We start from the raw sequence: 19,379 nt of genomic DNA on the forward strand, positions 1-19,379 counted from the left end.
GTGTCTTTCAGACAACGAACAATACGTTCTAGTGTGGAAAATTCACACGGATCTGCATATCAAACCTGTTGTTGCCTTTGACCTTACATTAGCAATGCAATAGCCTGACCCCTCTGAATTTCCGTCAACCGTACCAAGATTGCAAATAGATTAAAATTGACAATAAATAGCGGAAAGTGATTTAAATGTTTTAAAAGTATCAAGTGGTAAGACAAAATGTGTTGACGAACCTGTCATCATTATTCTGCACGTGTTTGTTTTCATTTTAACACGTTCGTCATGTGGCACGGTACATTGCACGGTTGAGTAACTGTAGACACTGGTTTGAGTGCACAGTGAGCATTATATATGTCTGACCGGTTTTTTAAATTATAGGCGGAGTAGTTACATAATTGTTGCATATTTCGTTACTTTGCGTTTCTTTATCCTGTCAGCATATTGTGTAAGCTTCCAAGTAAGAAATTCAAGCGTGAGCGAGGGATTGTAATACTAAACTGTTATACAATACAATTCGCAGAGGCCAAACATTTCACGCACGTCCTTGATACATCCTCGGGAGTCCCCGACGTACAATACTATTGAATACAAATGACACTTGACACGGTTTATTGTCAGGACAATTAAAATCATATAAACCGAGGTACAGGTGTAGTTATGTCTCATTTCAGCGACAATGAAATACTCTTATTTACATTTACATATACTTATGCTACGCGGACGCATTCGTAATGTCGTTTTGTAAATTTCGGGGTTTATTCTTATTCAAGAACAAGTTCAATAACATGGGCACGGGTTGAGTTTTTATTGCATTGTAATGTATTTGCATAAGTATTTACGGTATAGAAAATAGACGTTTGTTATAGACAGTGATTAGATATATTAATGTGGGATCAGTTTGATTTGTGATCACCTTGATTGTTATGTAGTATGTATCAAGCCTGGATACTTGCCAAACATTCCTACACGTATATATTTTGTGAATGATTTACATTGATATATGATATACCTACCCGACTACGCAAAGTCTCGAGTAATTTAAACAATCGTATTTAATATCATGTTGGCAGTATTTTTAGAACTTGAATTCCGTCATTGTGATTATTATCTATATCAAATTATGCTTAATTTCTAGTACGAAAACATACAATACATCGTCCAAACAACAACGGTTGTGTGTTTTGTTATGGAGTATTTAATAATAAAGTACAACGTAACAAGTTCTAGTAACACCATATAACATGATTATAACATTGACTACAGTGTACCTAATCAACGTTTTACGTAACCATTCTAAAACTGCGGCTTTCCACCTCATAGTTAGTCTGGTACAGCTTTGTATTACTCTGTCATGTACCGGGTGTATTATGTGTATTGTTTATGTAACGTATTCGGATCGTGACTTATATCTATATCGAGAATTCCACGAAAGTTACGTCACTTGTATTTCTTTTTTACGAACAATTTTTCTCCTCGCATGATGTGCAAGCAAAATCCGAACATTTCAGGAACATTTATTCATATCTTTCATTCAGTTTATTAATTTAGATACAATGGTGGACAGTGGTGCAGTTAGACACAACTATCAGTGATTTGGGACTAAGCACTATATTCAGAGCGGAAAGCTTACATTAATGGAGTTTTAAACCTTGAAGCGGACGTCAATGGTAATGAACTTCCGGTTTTATTTTTCCACCAGACTTTTGCTCGAAAAATTGGGCAGGACATAGGAATTCAGTATTGCAAACGATCTAACTTTGAACTCGATTTCCACTCAGAAGTGCTCACTTTGTAAAGTTTTGTAAAAAAACAACAACACTTTAAAGTAGTTTGTCAGTGATCAAGGAAGTGGATTTACTATGTTGTAGGAGTTTTCTTATGTAAGGTAAGCAATTACAAGTTCATCTACTCTTATTATGACTAGATTTCATATATCTGTCCCTTAACGTATCATAGTTCTACTCAGACGTACTCGCTTTGTAATGTTTTGTCAAAAACATCCCAAAACTATTTTTCAGTGGTCACGATGTACAAGGAAGTATTTCTTTTTCAACATGGCCGATCGACTACAAATATTAATATGTACATGCAACTTTTTTCGGCCGCTAGACTCTTGCTCGGAAAACTGTGCAGGACATGTGAATTTAGTGTATAGCTTTTGGAATATCTTGAACTCTATTTCTACTCGGACGTATTCGCATTATAATGTTTTGTCAAAAACACCCCAAAACTATTTGTCAGTGGTCACGATGTACAAGAAAGTAGATTTCGTTGTATTTCAACCCGTGAAAAAAACACCTTGGGCAATCATAACCGCAGAGCTATGTTGTAGGAGTTTTTTTTATGTAAGGTAAGCAATTACACCAAATGGCGGCATTAGTTAAAAATTTAAAAGTCAATTATTCATAAATAATCATGATTCTGTCCATGCAAGTTAATCCATGTTTGTTGCGATATCTTGCATTATTAATTCTTTATGTATATTTAGATTAGATATAAATAAGTCTGACCTCTCTTCAACTGTGCATACACCCTCCACATGATTGCACTATTTGTATGAAACAGATATATGTCTACGTTTTGTACATGTGTGCAAAATAATTTGTCCATTGCGTCTTGTGTCCTTTAAACATGCTGTGAGTTCAATGTACATATATAACCGCCAATAAGTTGATTGGGGCAAACTACATACTTAGGTATTAAACTAGATTGAACTACATGCAAACTTTATGGAGCACGTTGGTGACAGATTTATTTCTGATAGTAAAGGTCAGATACTATTGAACTTTGACCCATTCATAGGCAACCATATGTTCAAACTATATATAGGTATTTTATAACTATAGTATAGGGTAGATGGTTATTTTATGGGGATGGATAGGTATTTTATGACTCTAATATTGGGTAGATGGTTATTTCATATGGATGGATAGGTATTTTATGACTGTAGTATAGGGTAGATTGTTATTTTATGGGGGTGGATAGGTATTTTATGCCTATAGTATAATCAACATGTATGTTTTCAATAGTTGGAACTTGTGAAATACCATTCAAATAGGTAATTTGTCCCAGATTTTGGAGCTTGTGCAAGTCTACGTACATTGTATTGACATTAAAAGATAAAATCCGTCGTTGAAATATCATTAACACAATTATGTTGTACTCTGATAGTTCAAAACAACCAAACAATAAAGCCATAAAACACAAAAACATATTTAAAATGTCATATTGACTTTATGTTGATAATGCATGCGTCATCGCGGAAGAATAATGTATAGACGCGGTGCTCAGGCTCATCTGCTAGTCTACGGCAGCCATTTTGTTACTAGCTCGAAGTGGAGAAACACTAAAGTTTGAGATTATAAATCTTCTGGAAAGTCAAGCTGCAGTAATTGAATACCGAATTAGACAGAAAACCGGGCATGGTAGTTGTCTGTTCGACTTCATTTCATATATGACATGACCACAAGGATGTGTGATCCACGTTGTTTTCGATTAGTACCGGGGATTGACACGGAGACAAGAGGCAAAATTGGGTAGCACGAAAGTCAATTTCTATGTCAGTACATGAACCGTGAGCTGATACTAGTTTGCTGATTGATCGTTTTTGGTTGCTCAAACAATTTCTTTTGTAGCTTCAATAAAAATGTAAAATCTCATACAAGTGGTATCTTCTTTGTTTAAAAATGTAAATAGTTATCTCCCTTCGTAACATCTTAATAATATGTATTCATACGCACAGGTAATGTTAATCTGGTCTACATTTGTAGACTGCCTATTTGTTTGTAGGCATTTGGTGTTATTTAACATCATCTCAGCAATATAGCAAATTTCATCGGATAACTATTTAATTCTACGGCGACATGAAGCTCTTTCAGATAAGGACATATGTTCAATAGATTTTAATATTTTCTTCGGTTTTGATTCCCCCTTGTGACTCTCCCATTCTTTACTAGACTATATCATTACATATACTAGTAGCTCAACTGACCCGGCAATGCTAATTTCTGAAAATACATCCATACATATGTATTATAGTAACGAAATTGTTTCCACCTGCTTTAACCTCGGACTTTATTCATGAATGATGAACGTTACTCACATGCAGATTATTGCGGGTCGTTCTCGATGAAAAACGCCCAACTAAGGACTGACCAACAGCTCGTAGAAACGGTCAACATATTTTGTTTGATCGATCATAAGTAATCCGTGATTATAATATGCCTGTTATGCATGGTATTATAATCAGTATTTTGTTTTAATGCATGAGAGTTCTACTCGTGGCAAGAACTGTCGGTATATAAATTTTTATATACAGCTCCTATTATCATTGAACGCATACATGACATCTCGTTTTGAAATGAGAAAAACAAGATATGTGCATATAAGAATAATTCTAAACATAAGAAAAAAAGAGACTGGAATATTTTAGACTAGATTGCAAAATTATTTATTGATTTTTTAGAACAACCTTTGCAAAACATCTAAAATATATATAAAAAAAATGCTTTGAAAATTTAAATATACTAAAATCAAAGTTTACTGTAAAGTAAAAGGGCTTAGGTTTATTCTTCAAATGAACAAAATATCTTTTATTCACGAAAATACGAATTCAAATGAGTTAATCATGAATCTTTTCTCTTTCCATATATAACCATCAGATTCGTTTATAATCTCTTACCAACTTTTAATGATATGCAAGTGCCTTTATGCTTACTGCATCATTATTAGCTCACCTGCCTGAAGGGCAAGTGAGCTTAACGTCATGGTGCGGCGTCCGTCTTTCGACGTCCGTTGTCGTCCGTCAACCTTTTTTTAAATAACTTCTTCTGGAGAACGAACAAGCCTAGAGTCATGATATTTGGCTGAAGGCTTTGTTGGTAGGAGCCTGACAAACTTTGAGAATGAAAATGACCTTGACCTACTTTCAAGGTCACAGGGGTCAAATGTGTCAAACACTCCAAACGACTTGTTCTGAAGAACTGAAAGGTATAAAATATTCATATTTGGCTCGCGGCTTTCTTGGATAAAGCCCAACTAAGTTTGAGAATAAAAATGACCTTGACTTACTTTCAAGGACACAGAGGTCAAATATGTCAAACACATCGAACGACTTCTTCTGAAGACATAAGAAGTATAGAATCTTCATTTTTTGCTGGTGGCTTCCTGAGATAGAGTTCCAAAAAAAATTGAGAATGAAAATGACCTTGACTTACTTTCAAGGTCACAAGGGTCAAATATGTCAAACACTTCGAACGACTTCTTCTGAAGACATAAGAAGTATAGAATCTTCATTTTTTGCTGGTGGCTTCCTGAGATAGAGTTCCAAAAAAAAATGAAAATGAAAATGACCTTGACTTACTTTCAAGGTCACAAGGGTCAAATATGTGAAACGCTTCAAACAACTTCTTTTGAAGCACTGACACGTATATAATCTTCATATTTGGCTGTTGACTTCCTGGGATAGAGCCCGACAATGTTTGAGAATGAAAATGACCTTTACCTACTTTCTAAGGGGTCAAATGTGTCAAACACTTCAAATGACTTCTTTTGAAGAACTTAAAGGTATAGAATCTTTATACTTTGCTAGTGGTTTCCTGGGAAAGAGCCCGAGAAAGTTCGAGAAAGAAAATGGCCTTGACCTGCTTTCAAGGTCTCAGGGATCAAATGTGTCAAACAATTCAAATGACTTCTTCTGGAGAACTAAAAGGTATGGAATCTTCATATTTAGCTGGTGGTTTCCAGGTATAGAGTCCGAGAAAGTTCGAGAAAGAAAATGGCCTTGACCTGCTTTCAAGGTCTCAGGGATCAAATGTGTCAAACAATTCAAATGACTTCTTCTGGAGAACTAAAAGGTATGGAATCTTCATATTTAGCTGGTGGTTTCCAGGTATAGAGTCCGAGAAAGTTCGAGAAAGAAAATGGCCTTGACCTGCTTTCAAGGTCTCAGGGATCAAATGTGTCAAACAATTCAAATGACTTCTTCTGGAGAACTAAAAGGTATGGAATCTTCATATTTAGCTGGTGGTTTCCAGGTATAGAGTCCGAGAAAATTTGAGAATGAAAATGACCTTGACCTGCTTTCAGGGTCTCAGGAATCAAATGTGTCAAACAATTCAAATGACTTCTTCTGGAAAACTAAAAGATATAACATATTTGGCTGGTGGTTTCCTGGGATAGAGCTGGGTCACAGGGGTCAAATATGTTAAAACATTAAACGACTTATTTTGCATAATCTTAGAGCATAGTTTTATAATATTTAGCTGGTAGCTTTTTGGGATGGCGCCTGACAAAGTTAGAAAATGAAAATAACCTAGATTTCCTTATAAGGTCAAAGGGGTCAAATATGTCAAACAACTTCTTAAAAATAATGAAATATTTGTAGTACAGGATAATATTTCATGAGAATATTTTGCTATTCAGGTGAGCGATACAGGCCCTCTGGGCCTTTTGTATTTAGAGTATGTGTAGTTGAAAGACTTTAACACATTAGTGGTATTAAAACCAACCTATATAGTACTTAGAAGTAACAAATGAGTGGTACTTTGACATATCAAAATTTGTTTAATGCTCATGTTCCTTCGCAACGATTTTGCAACTTTCTAATGTATTTTTAAAAGCTCATACCCAGCGCAATTCCTGCTAACATGCCAAGTATGGACTTAATGAAGGATTGTACCTCTAACTTAAAAGTCCTTATTAAGTCATTTAGTCGACCTGTTTCTTGAATGAGTGCCGTTTTATATAAATCTTGGTGTTTTCTTATATATGTTCTTCTTTGAATTTGTGAATTAAAGAACAACTGAAATAAATGAGTACAGGTGGAGCTTTTATTGCCCTGATATTTATTTGTATTTACGGTATTGACAATAAATACCACTTACAGTTAGGAGAGTTGTGATGACACAATTCGAAATTCAATCTGGGAATATTTTTCATAAGTATGCTTAATAGAAAATAGTTATGGAATCACCCTCACATGGTTTCTTTGAAGCACGTATATGGTTTGTAAATGTTAAGTTGTATCGTAACTAATAACACATTAGTTTTTGCATACCTTGCTCTACATTGACATTATTGTTATGATACACATATCTGACAGTCAACAACACTGTTAAAGAATTGTGCAGGACAATTTGGGCAGTCCTTTTATAACTTGCCTTTTGGCACTTAGATTACTGTCGATAACATGTTCTGGTTATCGTCTAATAAGAATGGCTCGTCTGAATCGTCCTCAAAGCTATACAAATGCTTATCAAGTACTTAATATAATAGTACAAAAGAACTACTCTCGGTATTTGATTATATAACAAACTGATTACTCGTCTAACTGTTTACCTACATGTAACGACTGTGTTCTAGTACAGCAGTGTATCATTCCGCCGGGCGGGTATAAGATATGTCATCAGGATCAGATATGCTATCTGACTAATATTTATATGGAGAATGGCTTAAAATTAATGTTTAATTGCAAATAAATAATTCGCTTTTGCCTGAATTGAAAGCAAAAACAAAACATAAACCAACTGTTCTGGGAGGCTGTTGTAGTGGGATAAAAACAGAGAAGGACTATACCTTCGGCGGAATAAATGGGACAAGAGAGCAGATATGATGCAATCAGTAATGGTCGACATTTGACAACGTTGATAACTTGCAAGTTTAATTTGCCATCTGACTTTTGCTAGATAAAATAATCATGGGATCTTAATACAGTGTTGCCACCGGAGTACGAGTTTACTCAATCTCTACCAAGATCTACATGCTTTGGTCAGTTTTGTCCGAAATACCCCAATAATAATTGTTTGGTTGTCACGTCTAACGCGGAAGTAAACATCCAATATTGCAGAAATATGTTGTAGGATTTGTTCCTAATTATCCTAATTAAGGTAAGCAGTTACTATTTTTACCATATAATCCGTATGAAAACATTTCATATTCCTGTCCCTTAATTTAAACATTATGTGAAATCAGTGTTGATTGACTGTTTAAATGTCTCCTTAGGTCCTTATAACAATTGGTATATTAAACTACTGCTATATTTCAATGTCAACGTGTCATGTTTTATTGTGAACTTTACAAAGAAAGACTTCAGCTGGGTACAGATTATTAGACACCCGAAACAAATATAATCATGGATTGAAGTTGTTTATTTGTTTCATCGTTCATAATCTTTTCATATGTCCGATAATATCGTTTGATAATTATACCAAAAACTATTAACTCTCTCATAGAATAAAATGAATAGCAATCCTGTTTTTATAAAATATATATTAAAAGGTCATTTTTTCATAAATGTTTATAATTCTGTCAGCACAAGTCAATTCATGTGTGTAGCGATGTCTAACATGACTAATCTTTATATATATGAAGGTACGATATAAATAAGCAACTGTGTATACACTTTCCACAATGAAACTCTTCCCTGTATTAAACTGCAATATCTATATGTACTGAAACAGTCACGTGTCTTTATGTATTGTATAGATGTACAAAAACTGTACACAGGATCAAACAAAATAATTAACCAAACCTACAACGTATCGAATGGGTATTGTACCCTTTAACTAAGACATTCTACCAGTGCAAGGTGCATATATAGGAGCAAAATGCATATTTAGGTATTGGAAACTATAGAAATACATCCAAACTTTATGGAGCACGTAGGTGGCAGATTTATTTCTGATTGTAAAGGTCAGATACTACAAAATCCAAATCATTGATCCATTCACAGACAACCATACGTCTAAACTACGGTAATGCACTCATATAAATGTCGGTATATCTCAATCTTCAAAAATGTTTACTAGAAGTAGACTGATTCTACTAAATTCCCTCCATGGTTTACAGTGTCAGTATGGCATACTAGTCCTAAATATGCATTTGTGACGGAACAACTGGTTTGTCTCAGATGTCATAATATGAAACAATGCACTAAATTCTATATACAGTTTATTTACATTTTTATACATATATACAGGTATATGATCATATGTACACTACAACCCTTTCACTCTTTAATCACACAGCTCACATGTTGACACTCGAGCGTTCGTTAAACAACTACCACTCCTTCACAGACCTCTCCCATAAGTGGGACGCCCCGGCACATTCATAAATATATACTTATATAATTATACACATACAGAATGAAGTCAATACACAGGTCCATATTTTGATACATGAACATACATTTTATATTTATATCCACAAATGAATGACTTTGGTTTTACTTCATAAACGTGTCATTTTATAAAGGAAGACTGATGCCTTAAATTACCTTTATGATTTTGATTATGAGAAGTTCTTTTTACACAACCAATTTCTTTTTCTATGTGACGTTTCGATGACTAGTACGATATGTACACTGCCACCTTCATCAGACAAATGACCAGTGAAGCGTATGCACACAGGTGTAAAATATGAACGAGTTGTCCATAAAATCGATGTCGATTCCGTCTACGCTTGACACGTATGTACAATAGTTGTTATATTTGTACCGAAATGTACTCAATTCGGCTACGCTTTGTTAACACTTAATCAGAGATGTGCGAGAGATTTTTAGCCCCCTCGTCTCGATTTAGAACTGGCCCTCTGCAGCGTATCCAGATGGCTTTCTTTATCTGCCGCTTGATTATTTTACTCTCTCTGTCCAAAACTTTGGAGTTATTCCAGTCAATCACATGTTTTTCTGTGTGGCATGGTCTGTGATAGCCGATTTATTTATCTGGGACTCCGACTGTTTTCTTTCTGATCTGGTGAATTTCCTACCTTCTTGGGTTTCTGTGTCTTTCCGGTGTTCACCAAGGCGGGCCCCAAATCGCCTTCCAGTCTCTCCAATATACGATGCGTCGCAGTTTTTACATCCGATTTTGTATACGCATTCTGCGACGTTTTCTTTAGGTGTTTTATCCTTAGGGTGTACTAGGATATTGCGAAGCGTCTTGTGGAGTTTCATGGCTGTTGTTATGCCATGACCGCGATATATCCTCTGGATGGTTTCGGATATACCTTTTATATACGGGATGACCACTTGACCTCTGGTTTTGTTCTTATCCTTGATTGGCCTTTTCTTGTTCTTCTCCTTACTTTGACACTGGGTTTTTTGCCCGTTTAGGGTCCATTCCGGATATGCATATGCTCTCATTGCCCTAGCATTGTGATTCTACTCTTGTGTTTTGTCCTGTTGTACTGTGACTATTGTATCACATCTGTTGAGCAATGTGCGTATGACGCCTAACTTCTGGTGTAAAGGATGGTGAGATTTGAAGTTCTGGTATTGGTCCGTATGTTTTTTTTTCTATAGACCACTACCTCCACGGTTCCGTCTTCTTTTTTTACCAGTAGAGTGTCAAGTAAGGGTATTGTGCCGTTGGTTTCTTCCTCACATGTACATTTGCGCCAGGATATGTCTAATTCTAAGCGTTTCCGAATAATTCTAAGTGCTTCGTCAAGGGGTGTGTAAGTAAATAGAGAGACAACATGATGTGAAATGAATTCTCGTCTTCCTGAATCTTGATGGTAGACATAGCTTCCGCTAGATGTTTTGAATTCTTTTTCATGGTGTTCCAATTTACCCACTAGCGGTCCAAGAATGTCTGCAAATGATATGGAAACATTGTAACCAATGGATCCAGTGTAGTCCACAATAGGCCTCATAGGGTTTCCCTGCTTGTGGATCCTTGGTGTACAGTATATTCTAGGGGTGTTCTCTGCTGTTGGATACAGATATCTGTATTGGCCCTCGATAATCTTGCTCTCTTGTTTCAATTTTGATAGGAGGGCTATGAGACGCCTTTTGAACATTTTGGTCTGCAGTTGTTCATATGTCTTGTTCTCCTGTAGCATTGTTGTGACCTTGCCCTCATAGTCTTCGGTATTCTTGACAACTGTTGCCTTCCCCTTGTCAGCTGGTAGTATGGTAAGGGATTTGTCTCTGCCTAATTGTTGGAGTGCGTCCCGTTCCTCTTTCGTCATGTTACTTGTTGGTATTTTCGTGGATTTCAAATCCCCCATTACCTGGGATCTCAGTTGATCAGCCTCAGCATAACTAAGTTTCTTACAACTGGGATTTTATCTGGAACGATAGCATAGTTCATAGCGAGTAACGTTTTCTCGCTACTGGTGAACTCCTTATTAGAGATGTTGACTACCCATTGTTTTAGCATATAATCATTCAGAGCTGCATCCGTGTTCGTTAAGTTCTTTTCTAGACACTCTAATTTCCGCACATCTTTGACAATATCTTGTCCATACTTTGTTTGCTTCACTGATCATTTGTCTGATGAAGGTGACAGTGTACATATCGTACTAGTAATCGAAATGTCACATAGAAAATTCATTGGTTGTGAAAAAAACCTTTCTCATAATCCATACTTACCAACATGAAGAAAACGTTTAAAAATATTCATGAATAAGATGCGTTTGAGTTCCCAAATTCGGCTGACACAGGATTTAACATCCTTAAACATCCGATGCCGTTATCCAATGTGTAGCACTGTCTTTAAATAACGTTTCTCACTGTCCTTTCAGCACTGATTAAGTTCCGTCCAGCGAGGCATTCAAATCTGATGGGTTATCTACCAATAAATCTTCTTTGCACTTTTATTTAGAATTGTTATCCTAGGCGACTTCATATACATTTCTTTGCATTATATCGAAATTTCACTTTGAGCACTGTTCTAAAGATTTCTGAGCACTTTTCTATTCATTTTTTGTAACAAATACTTAATGAATAATCTAGTTCGAGGATACAGTTATAAGGAAAATATATATAACATTATCAGTACAGTCAATTTTTATACCTTCTTTTCTGTTTTTTCCTGATTCCATTCCCTGTTGCTTAGGCTATTCTAGCATCGGTCGGCATTATAGTTCCATCCTCCATTAGTCTAGAGACAACAGAGTTCCTCGTCCGTTCCAGGTGCATCTCTGGCAACACATAGACACTTATCCTAATAAAGCGTAGAGCCATACCTGGCGACACAGGTATCTCTACCTCCAGGTTCTCTTAACGGAGATGGTTTCCCTTTTCCTGCCCTTCAAACAAAGAAAACTGTCTCTAGTTTAGCTGTAAACTCTGGCATCTCACCTCATTGTGTCTGACGTTTTGACTATTGTTACAAATACGATATTTATCTAGAGCTACTGTCCTCATATTTTTCATGGTGTTTGTTGTCAACGTCCTTGTCTCAATCTACATAATTCCTGTCCTCTCCAATCATTGGTTTTTGGTTTGGTTTAGTATTGTTTAACGTCCTATCAACAGCTATGGTCATTTAAGGACGGCCTCCCTTGTGTGCAATATGCATGCGTGTAGAGTATGCGTGTGCGTTTTGGGGAGGCTGCGATATGTTCTTGTTTGTCTCATTGCGATAGCGCGGAACTGATGCCGGCTTTATAGTGCTACCTCACTGAAACATACTACCGATGAAACCCAGCAGGACACCCAACCTGGTCACATTATACTGACAACGGGCGAATCAGTCGTCCCACTCCTAAATTGCTGAGCGTTAAGAATGAGAAGAAACTACCATTTTTACAGACTCTGGTATGTCTCGGTCAGGGGACAGAACCCAAAGCCTTCCTCACATGGGAGAACGCTCAACTAAAGGCCAAGAGTGAGGCATTTTCAAGGGAAACTTTAGGGAGAAGAAAGTTATTAAAAAAGACTAGAAAAGAAAAGATCCCAAATTTAGTCGCCTCCTAAGATCATGCAATTGGGGCAGCAGGTACAATTCTTACGCCCTACCTGCAGGGACCCCTCTCCAATCACCAATTTTCCTTATCCTAAAAAAACATGCTCACCTCAGTAACCATTTCAATTGTTGTTTAAATTCCTCCTGTTTGGTGATGTTAATTAAACAGTCACTTACAAGTTTTGAGGTTGACACAATTGTTTTACATTTTCATTACGTTTGAACAAATTATTTCGCTACACATTTTGATGTCTCTTCATAACACACATATTGCTGCAAGCTCTTTCATAGAGGTTCTTTTGAGCGATAACCTTTGGAGTCCAAAATTCCAGATCTGTTAGCTCAGCTAACCTGTCTCTCACACTTGATGTTGGAATTTCGGCTTTGTTCCTGATACATGATGTTTATCATTATCCAATGTTCCTTAAAATGTAGAAAGCATCACGTTGATAAATGATTGTTTATATTATTTTTTCCCTCCTTATTTTTCACTAAGGATTACGCTAACCAATAGTTTGTATTCTTCCTTTATGGCATCTTCTTGCTGACCAGAATTCCTTCATGACATTTTGGTTGAAATCACTAGTTAGTCCATGTCCATTTCTGTTAAAAAAAGCAAGCAAATGAATAAAAGATCCAACAAGATGTATTAAAGATCCAACCAGACTGCAGCCAAATGTGACAAAGCAACTGGTTTGTCTTTGATGTCATAATTATGAAACAATGCAGTGCATTCTATTAACAGATTATTTATATTGATATACATATATACAGGTTTATGTTCATATCTACACCACAATACTTCCAATCTTTAACCACAGAGCTCACATGTTGACACTCGAGCGTTCGTTCCACAACTTCCACTCCAAACACAATCACACTATACTTTATCATATCGCACACTATGACCACACACATTATTCTGTACCCAGGTACTTCCCAATCAACATTGCTCCCCAGATCTCTCTCCAAACTGTCAACTTCGTTGTAACTGATCAGTAATCATATCTATAATTGTGACTGGCCAGTAACCATACCCCTCCTTGTGACTGACTAGTAATCATATCTATCCTTGTGACTGGCCAGTTATCATATCCCTCCTTGTGACTTGCCCATAATCATATCTATCCTTGTGACTGGTTAGTAATCATATCCCTCCTTGTGACTGGCCGATAATCATATATATCCTTGTGACTGGCCAGTAATCATATCCCTCCTTGTGACTGGCCGATAATCATATCTATCTTTGTGACAGGTCAGTAAGCATATCTATCCTTGTGACCGGTCAGTAATCATATCCATACTTGTGACTGGCCGATAATCATATCTATCTTTGTGAATGGTCGATTATCATATATATCTCAGGACATGACGCTTTAATGTTGCAAGACCAAATACTTTCGAGCAAAGACTCAACCTATTTGCATCTAATCATTTTAGCTTTAGCTGACTTCATTTTTTGTTTTTTTCAGACAAAATTGGAAAAGAGGCAACTTATGATACGAAAGCAACACCATCATGAGACATAATCGTCATAGATTATTTACTTTATTTATTGTCAATTTTACTATTTTCTTATATATATTATATACGACTCGGGAAAAAATACTACGCAATAAAATTAATCATTCGGCATACAGAAGAAGGAAGAAAATCATTAAAAAGTGTAACAAACAAAGTAAACAATTACCGATAATATCTAAAACTCGTTTATTTTATTTTTTGCGAAATTATGGGGATCAATATATCAAAAATTGTGGTATATTGCCCCAATTTCTGTATCAGATTAATAACATTGAACAAAAAATAATTACATATACTGCACAACTTCCCTCGCGACTCCATGGTGGCAACACGGATGGTCAACCACATGACGGAGAAGCTGTGTTTCCTGGTCTCATTATAGCGAATCTGACACAGGAAGGGCTAAGGATAGAGGTTCCAAGGGGTCTCCTACAACCCAACAATCCTTACAGGGCAATTCGTGCTGTTGTCCGAACCGAGAGTATTAGAGAAACGGAATCAGTAAGTAAATAAATTGTTATTGACTGATAAAAACTATCGTTAATAGGTTTTGTATAGCGTCTATACATGGGTACTAAGTAGGTCCCAGATGATACAAGTGTTTTTGTGAACTCTTAAAGATTTTAGATTTTCCTGTCGTTTATTGGTGCCCAAGATATAGGTACATTTTTTTGTGTTTTAATTTCGTATACTGGTGCCGTAGATATCACTACACATATTTTGTTTTCATGTCGTATACTGGTCCTGTAGATATCACAATATTTATGTCGTATTCTGTTTTTATGTTGTTCAGTTGTGCTGCAGATATCACTTTAAGTAGTAGAACTGCTGTAAATATCACTATAAATAATATGTATGTGGTATACTGGTACTGTATATATCGCTATAAGTAGTAGTTATGTGTTATACTGGTGCTGTAGATATCACTATAAGTAGTAGTTATGTCGTATACTGGTGCTGAAGATGTCACTATATGTGTTTTTTTATGTTATACTAGTGTTGTAGGTACAATGTTATGTATTTCTTACAAGGTACCCGTAGAGAGTTATAGAGGATATATCATTAAATATAGGTGTTGACATGTAACTACCAACTGAATCACTTTACCCACTGCACTTACTCCACTAAAAGTCTTGTTTATATTGAGTGCATTTTGATGTTTAGTTGTGATCGCTTATGGGCAATATATAAGGTTTGTGTATAAGTTATATTGGTGATCCTTGTGTGGACAATATCTGAGCCTCTTGTAACGAGAACCTTTGTGTCACTTGTGTGGACAATATTTGAGGTGCCAGTAGGGACATTTGTGACAAGGACTGTGCTTGAGTCGCTTGTAATGACAACATGTGTAGCCTTTGTGTAGACCCTATTTAAGGTTCCGAAATAGAAAAAAAGGTCCCTTTGAGGACAATAACTCAGGTTCTTGTATGGATAACATCAGTGGTCCTTGTGTTAACAATATTTGAGGTTCCGGTATGGGCAACATTTGTGGCGCTTGTATGGACAACAGTTGTGGTCTTTGTGTGAACAATATTTGAGTTGTTTGTATTAACAACATCGCTGGTATAAGGTAAAATATATTGAGGTTCTGGGATAGACACTATTTGTGGTCCTAGTGCGGATAATATTGAAGGTATGTTAAGGACTACATGTGTGCTCCTTGTATAGACAATATATGAGGTTCCGGTATGGACAAACATTGTGGTTCGTATGTGAACAATATTTGAGGTTTTGTATGGACAGCATTTATGGACCTTGTGTGGACAATAATTAAAGGTTCTTGTAGGAACAACATTCGTGATCCTTGCATGGACTTTAACTAAGGTTCTTGTTTGGACACCATTTGTGGTCCGTGTGTGGTCATTATCTAAGGGTGTTTTAATGACAACATATGAGGTTATTTTATGGGTATTATTTAAGATTTTTGTACAAAAAACATTGGTTGTCTTTGTAAAGACAACGTGATCCTTGTCTGGACAAATGTTTTGTCATACTTGTATGGTTCATGAGGCTTGCTAAATACATGACGTTGGTGGCGGACCCACAAAATCTTTCGCGACTAAAAGTAATAAATTTAATAAAACGACAGAATTAGAAATACCAATATGCATCTTTTTGATAGTCCGAGAAATAACATACAGCTGGCGAGAATGTGATTGGTTAGATGTAAGGTTGGCTTAAATATATATCTCAAATGTAACAATTCTGCAGTATATAATGTACAGAACCTTATTTACATAATAGGAAGCGCACAACAGAGGTGTTACAGATATTAGGAGAGCTGCTTATAACAGCAATATTACAGATAATTTGGATGGTATGGCTGCTTGTGCGGCAGCAAGACAAGTTGAAGTAACAGAGAACACATCCGTCAGTAATTGCTGTCCTAATGAAGGTCGAAGTCTACACGGTTCGTTAAACAACTACATATACCGTATAACCCCCCTAACAAAATATTGTTATTCCTGAAATAGCATTAATGTGGAAGTATAAGGATTTTCTGGTGTAAAACAAAGTTTATTTGAAGACTTATATTGCTCGGCCTTTTTGCTATTGTTTAAATTGAGACTAAATGGTTGTGAGCAAGACATAAGTAAATAAACCTCTGACTATCATAGATTCGTTATATTGAAAACATATTTCATAATACACACGTCACTGAAAACTTCTTATAAGTTGATAATAATACGAACACGATCGATTAAATGTGATAGCATTACAGAAATTAGCATCATAGAAAAGATAACACATGTGCATTGTCATAGAAACGACAACACGTGAATGCATTGTAATATTAGAAAATATAACACGGGATAGCATTATCATAGAAAAGATCACACGTGAAATTATTGTCATAGAAACGATAACACGTGATAGTATTGTCTTAGAAGATTAATTCTGTAAAAATATGCTTTTTGTAATCTGATGTTATACATAATAGGTAACTGTAATTTTACTAAGCAAAATTTCCGTCAGTTGCCCAATTTGTACAGTGTAATATCTTGTTTGTTATTTGTTTCATTAAAATTTATAGCAACAGTTTTCTTATTGTAATTAGCCGGACATTTTTACACTAAAACTAAATATAAAATGGATTTATATATTTTGTAACGGATGGTGTTAATTGTGCAGGTAGCCAGAGAGATATGATAGCAGTCCAGGTTTATCGCCACGGAACAAACATTACCTTTAATGTTCCAAGAGGCACACTTGTCGACGATTTAACACGTTCTGCAGAATTTATAACAAGGGTAAGATTCTTATTTCTTCTTGATCTTGATTTCATTCTCAATTGAATTGTAAACATACAGAGATTGAGCATATGTGCATTATTGCAAAACAGTTTGACGAATGTGATATTCATATCTGTTCACGTAAAAAATAAATAAATTGTAAAACAATAAATAAATGAAAAAAAATATAACTGTCATTATATCATTCACAGGTAACATCTAAGTGGAACATTACGAAATGTGACCTGCAGAACATGGTACTGAGAGATCACAACCAAGTGATTGATACATTAGAGACTGACTGTAAAATACGCTTGGATAGAGGTCATATGGATCTGTTTCTAAATTAGTGTCAAAGTGCACAGTGACCTACGAGTGGATTGACATTTCTGGTTACTCACTGGTGGGTGCCACTCTTGATGTTATTTAATTCAATCCTAAAACTAGGATGTCGCGTAACAGTTCCTTGTGCCGGCAATCTTTAGGGTTTATCGTCCATGCTATAGACAAGATAATAGGAAGGCAGATGAATAAGGAGACATCGCTGATAAGGAAGCATATTGAAGTTGGAAAGGAAACGATAGGGATTCTTAAAGTTGTAAATAGTTCAGTAACGAGCAATCTTCTTCCGTTTTTTGCTGTTTATAAATTATATATTTTTTTTATTATTTTTTGGGTGGNATCATATGAAGGTGGATGAATAGTATATCGACTGCAAGCAATCTTCCGGGGTTTTTTTTTGGTTTTTTTGGGGGGTAGGGGGGGGGGGGGATTAGGGATTCTTAGAGTTGTAAATAGTTCAGCAGGCCAGTTTTGGTATATCTATGACCTTTACGCAAATAACAAAGACGAAAAGCCTTGATTCAGCATGGGCCCCACATAAAACGCCCCCTTCAATACCATGCAGAGGGATACATCAGGTCTTTCCCTTTCCGAACTTGCAGGAGGCTGCCGATACATCTGTAGTGATCCGTAGAATACGTACAGTAGAAGTATCGGTTTTTATTTGGGAAGCACTAACTATAGAACGAGGTCAAGGTACTGCCGTGGATAAAATATATGACTAGTTTAAGTACTGGTCAAGGCTTAGAATAAATCAATAATTTCTACGTGGACATCAACACCTTATCATCACTTTGACCAATGGCCGTGTAATCTAGTTTAAGCACCTATAAATACTAGGGCCATCTATAACGGAATGTGCGCACTTGACAATCGCCAGAGCTAAGTTTTTGTTGTTTTAGAGTAGTTGTATTTTGGTAGTTTTAGAGTTTTAGTGTTATTCGTAGATTAGTTAGAATGAAGACTGAAAGTGGATGTTGTGTGAAAGAACTATAGTGGAAACGTGCGGATTACGGAAGGATGATAACTGATGAACTTTTCCTGCTGTAGTTAATAAATATGTGAACTGTATTTCTTGTGTTTGTTCTCCATCGTACCACAATTCCATCCCACGACAAACTCATGCTTTCCCTGGAAAGAGCGTAACACATCTACAGATACAAAAATTATATATGGGGGAGTGTAGGAGCAGACAATAGACACAAAATTACGGCAAATATGTGTGATAATTTGGTAGATGCTAATGCATGTACAATTTTTGTGCGTTCACTTTTTTCTCTCTTCATGGACTTTGATAATGCTCTGTATGTGCCATATCAGATGCACTAACTGACCAGATGCAGAGAGTCCAGAGTTCTAAAGTGATTTCCTATCATACCAGTGTTAAGGTCATTGCATATGTGACATGTACGATTCAGGTCGTTCAAAACACTAAATGAAAAAGCTCATTAGTATTTACAGGAGCATGCCTTATTCAGCTGTCATGATTATTTTGGTCGCGTACAAACCTTGATTTGTATTCTTATTCTGTGACCTAAGAAAACTGGTGCTTCGGAAAACCTGTTTTTAAAAAATATTTTTGATATTT

The 19,379-nt window shown here is 36.0% G+C and overlaps 1 protein-coding gene across 1 annotated transcript; it reads left to right on the forward strand.

Moving 5' to 3' along the window:
• The first annotated feature begins 1,461 nt into the window (after positions 1-1,461).
• LOC110450981 lies at positions 1,462-18,062 on the forward strand. Its single transcript, XM_021498799.1, has 5 exons — positions 1,462-1,882; positions 14,165-14,717; positions 16,461-16,626; positions 17,349-17,467; positions 17,662-18,062. The coding sequence occupies exons 2-5, from the start codon at positions 14,211-14,213 to the stop codon at positions 17,797-17,799; spliced, it is 930 nt and encodes a 309-aa protein (XP_021354474.1). The 5' UTR covers positions 1,462-1,882; positions 14,165-14,210; the 3' UTR covers positions 17,800-18,062.
• Positions 18,063-19,379: the final 1,317 nt, after the last annotated feature.

The sequence above is a fragment of the Mizuhopecten yessoensis genome, unplaced genomic scaffold, assembly GCF_002113885.1.
Source record: "Mizuhopecten yessoensis strain PY_sf001 unplaced genomic scaffold, ASM211388v2 scaffold5597, whole genome shotgun sequence".
In the NCBI taxonomy this organism is placed as follows: domain Eukaryota; kingdom Metazoa; phylum Mollusca; class Bivalvia; order Pectinida; family Pectinidae; genus Mizuhopecten; species Mizuhopecten yessoensis.

Coding starts and splice junctions, on each gene's coding strand:
- LOC110450981 (XM_021498799.1), top strand. CDS start 14,211: ATGAGACATAATCGTCATAGATTATTTACTTTATTTATTGTCAATTTT. Junction 14,718..16,460: donor GTATTAGAGAAACGGAATCA/GTAAGTAAATAA, acceptor TTTACATAATAG/GAAGCGCACAACAGAGGTGT. Junction 16,627..17,348: donor TGAAGGTCGAAGTCTACACG/GTTCGTTAAACA, acceptor TTAATTGTGCAG/GTAGCCAGAGAGATATGATA.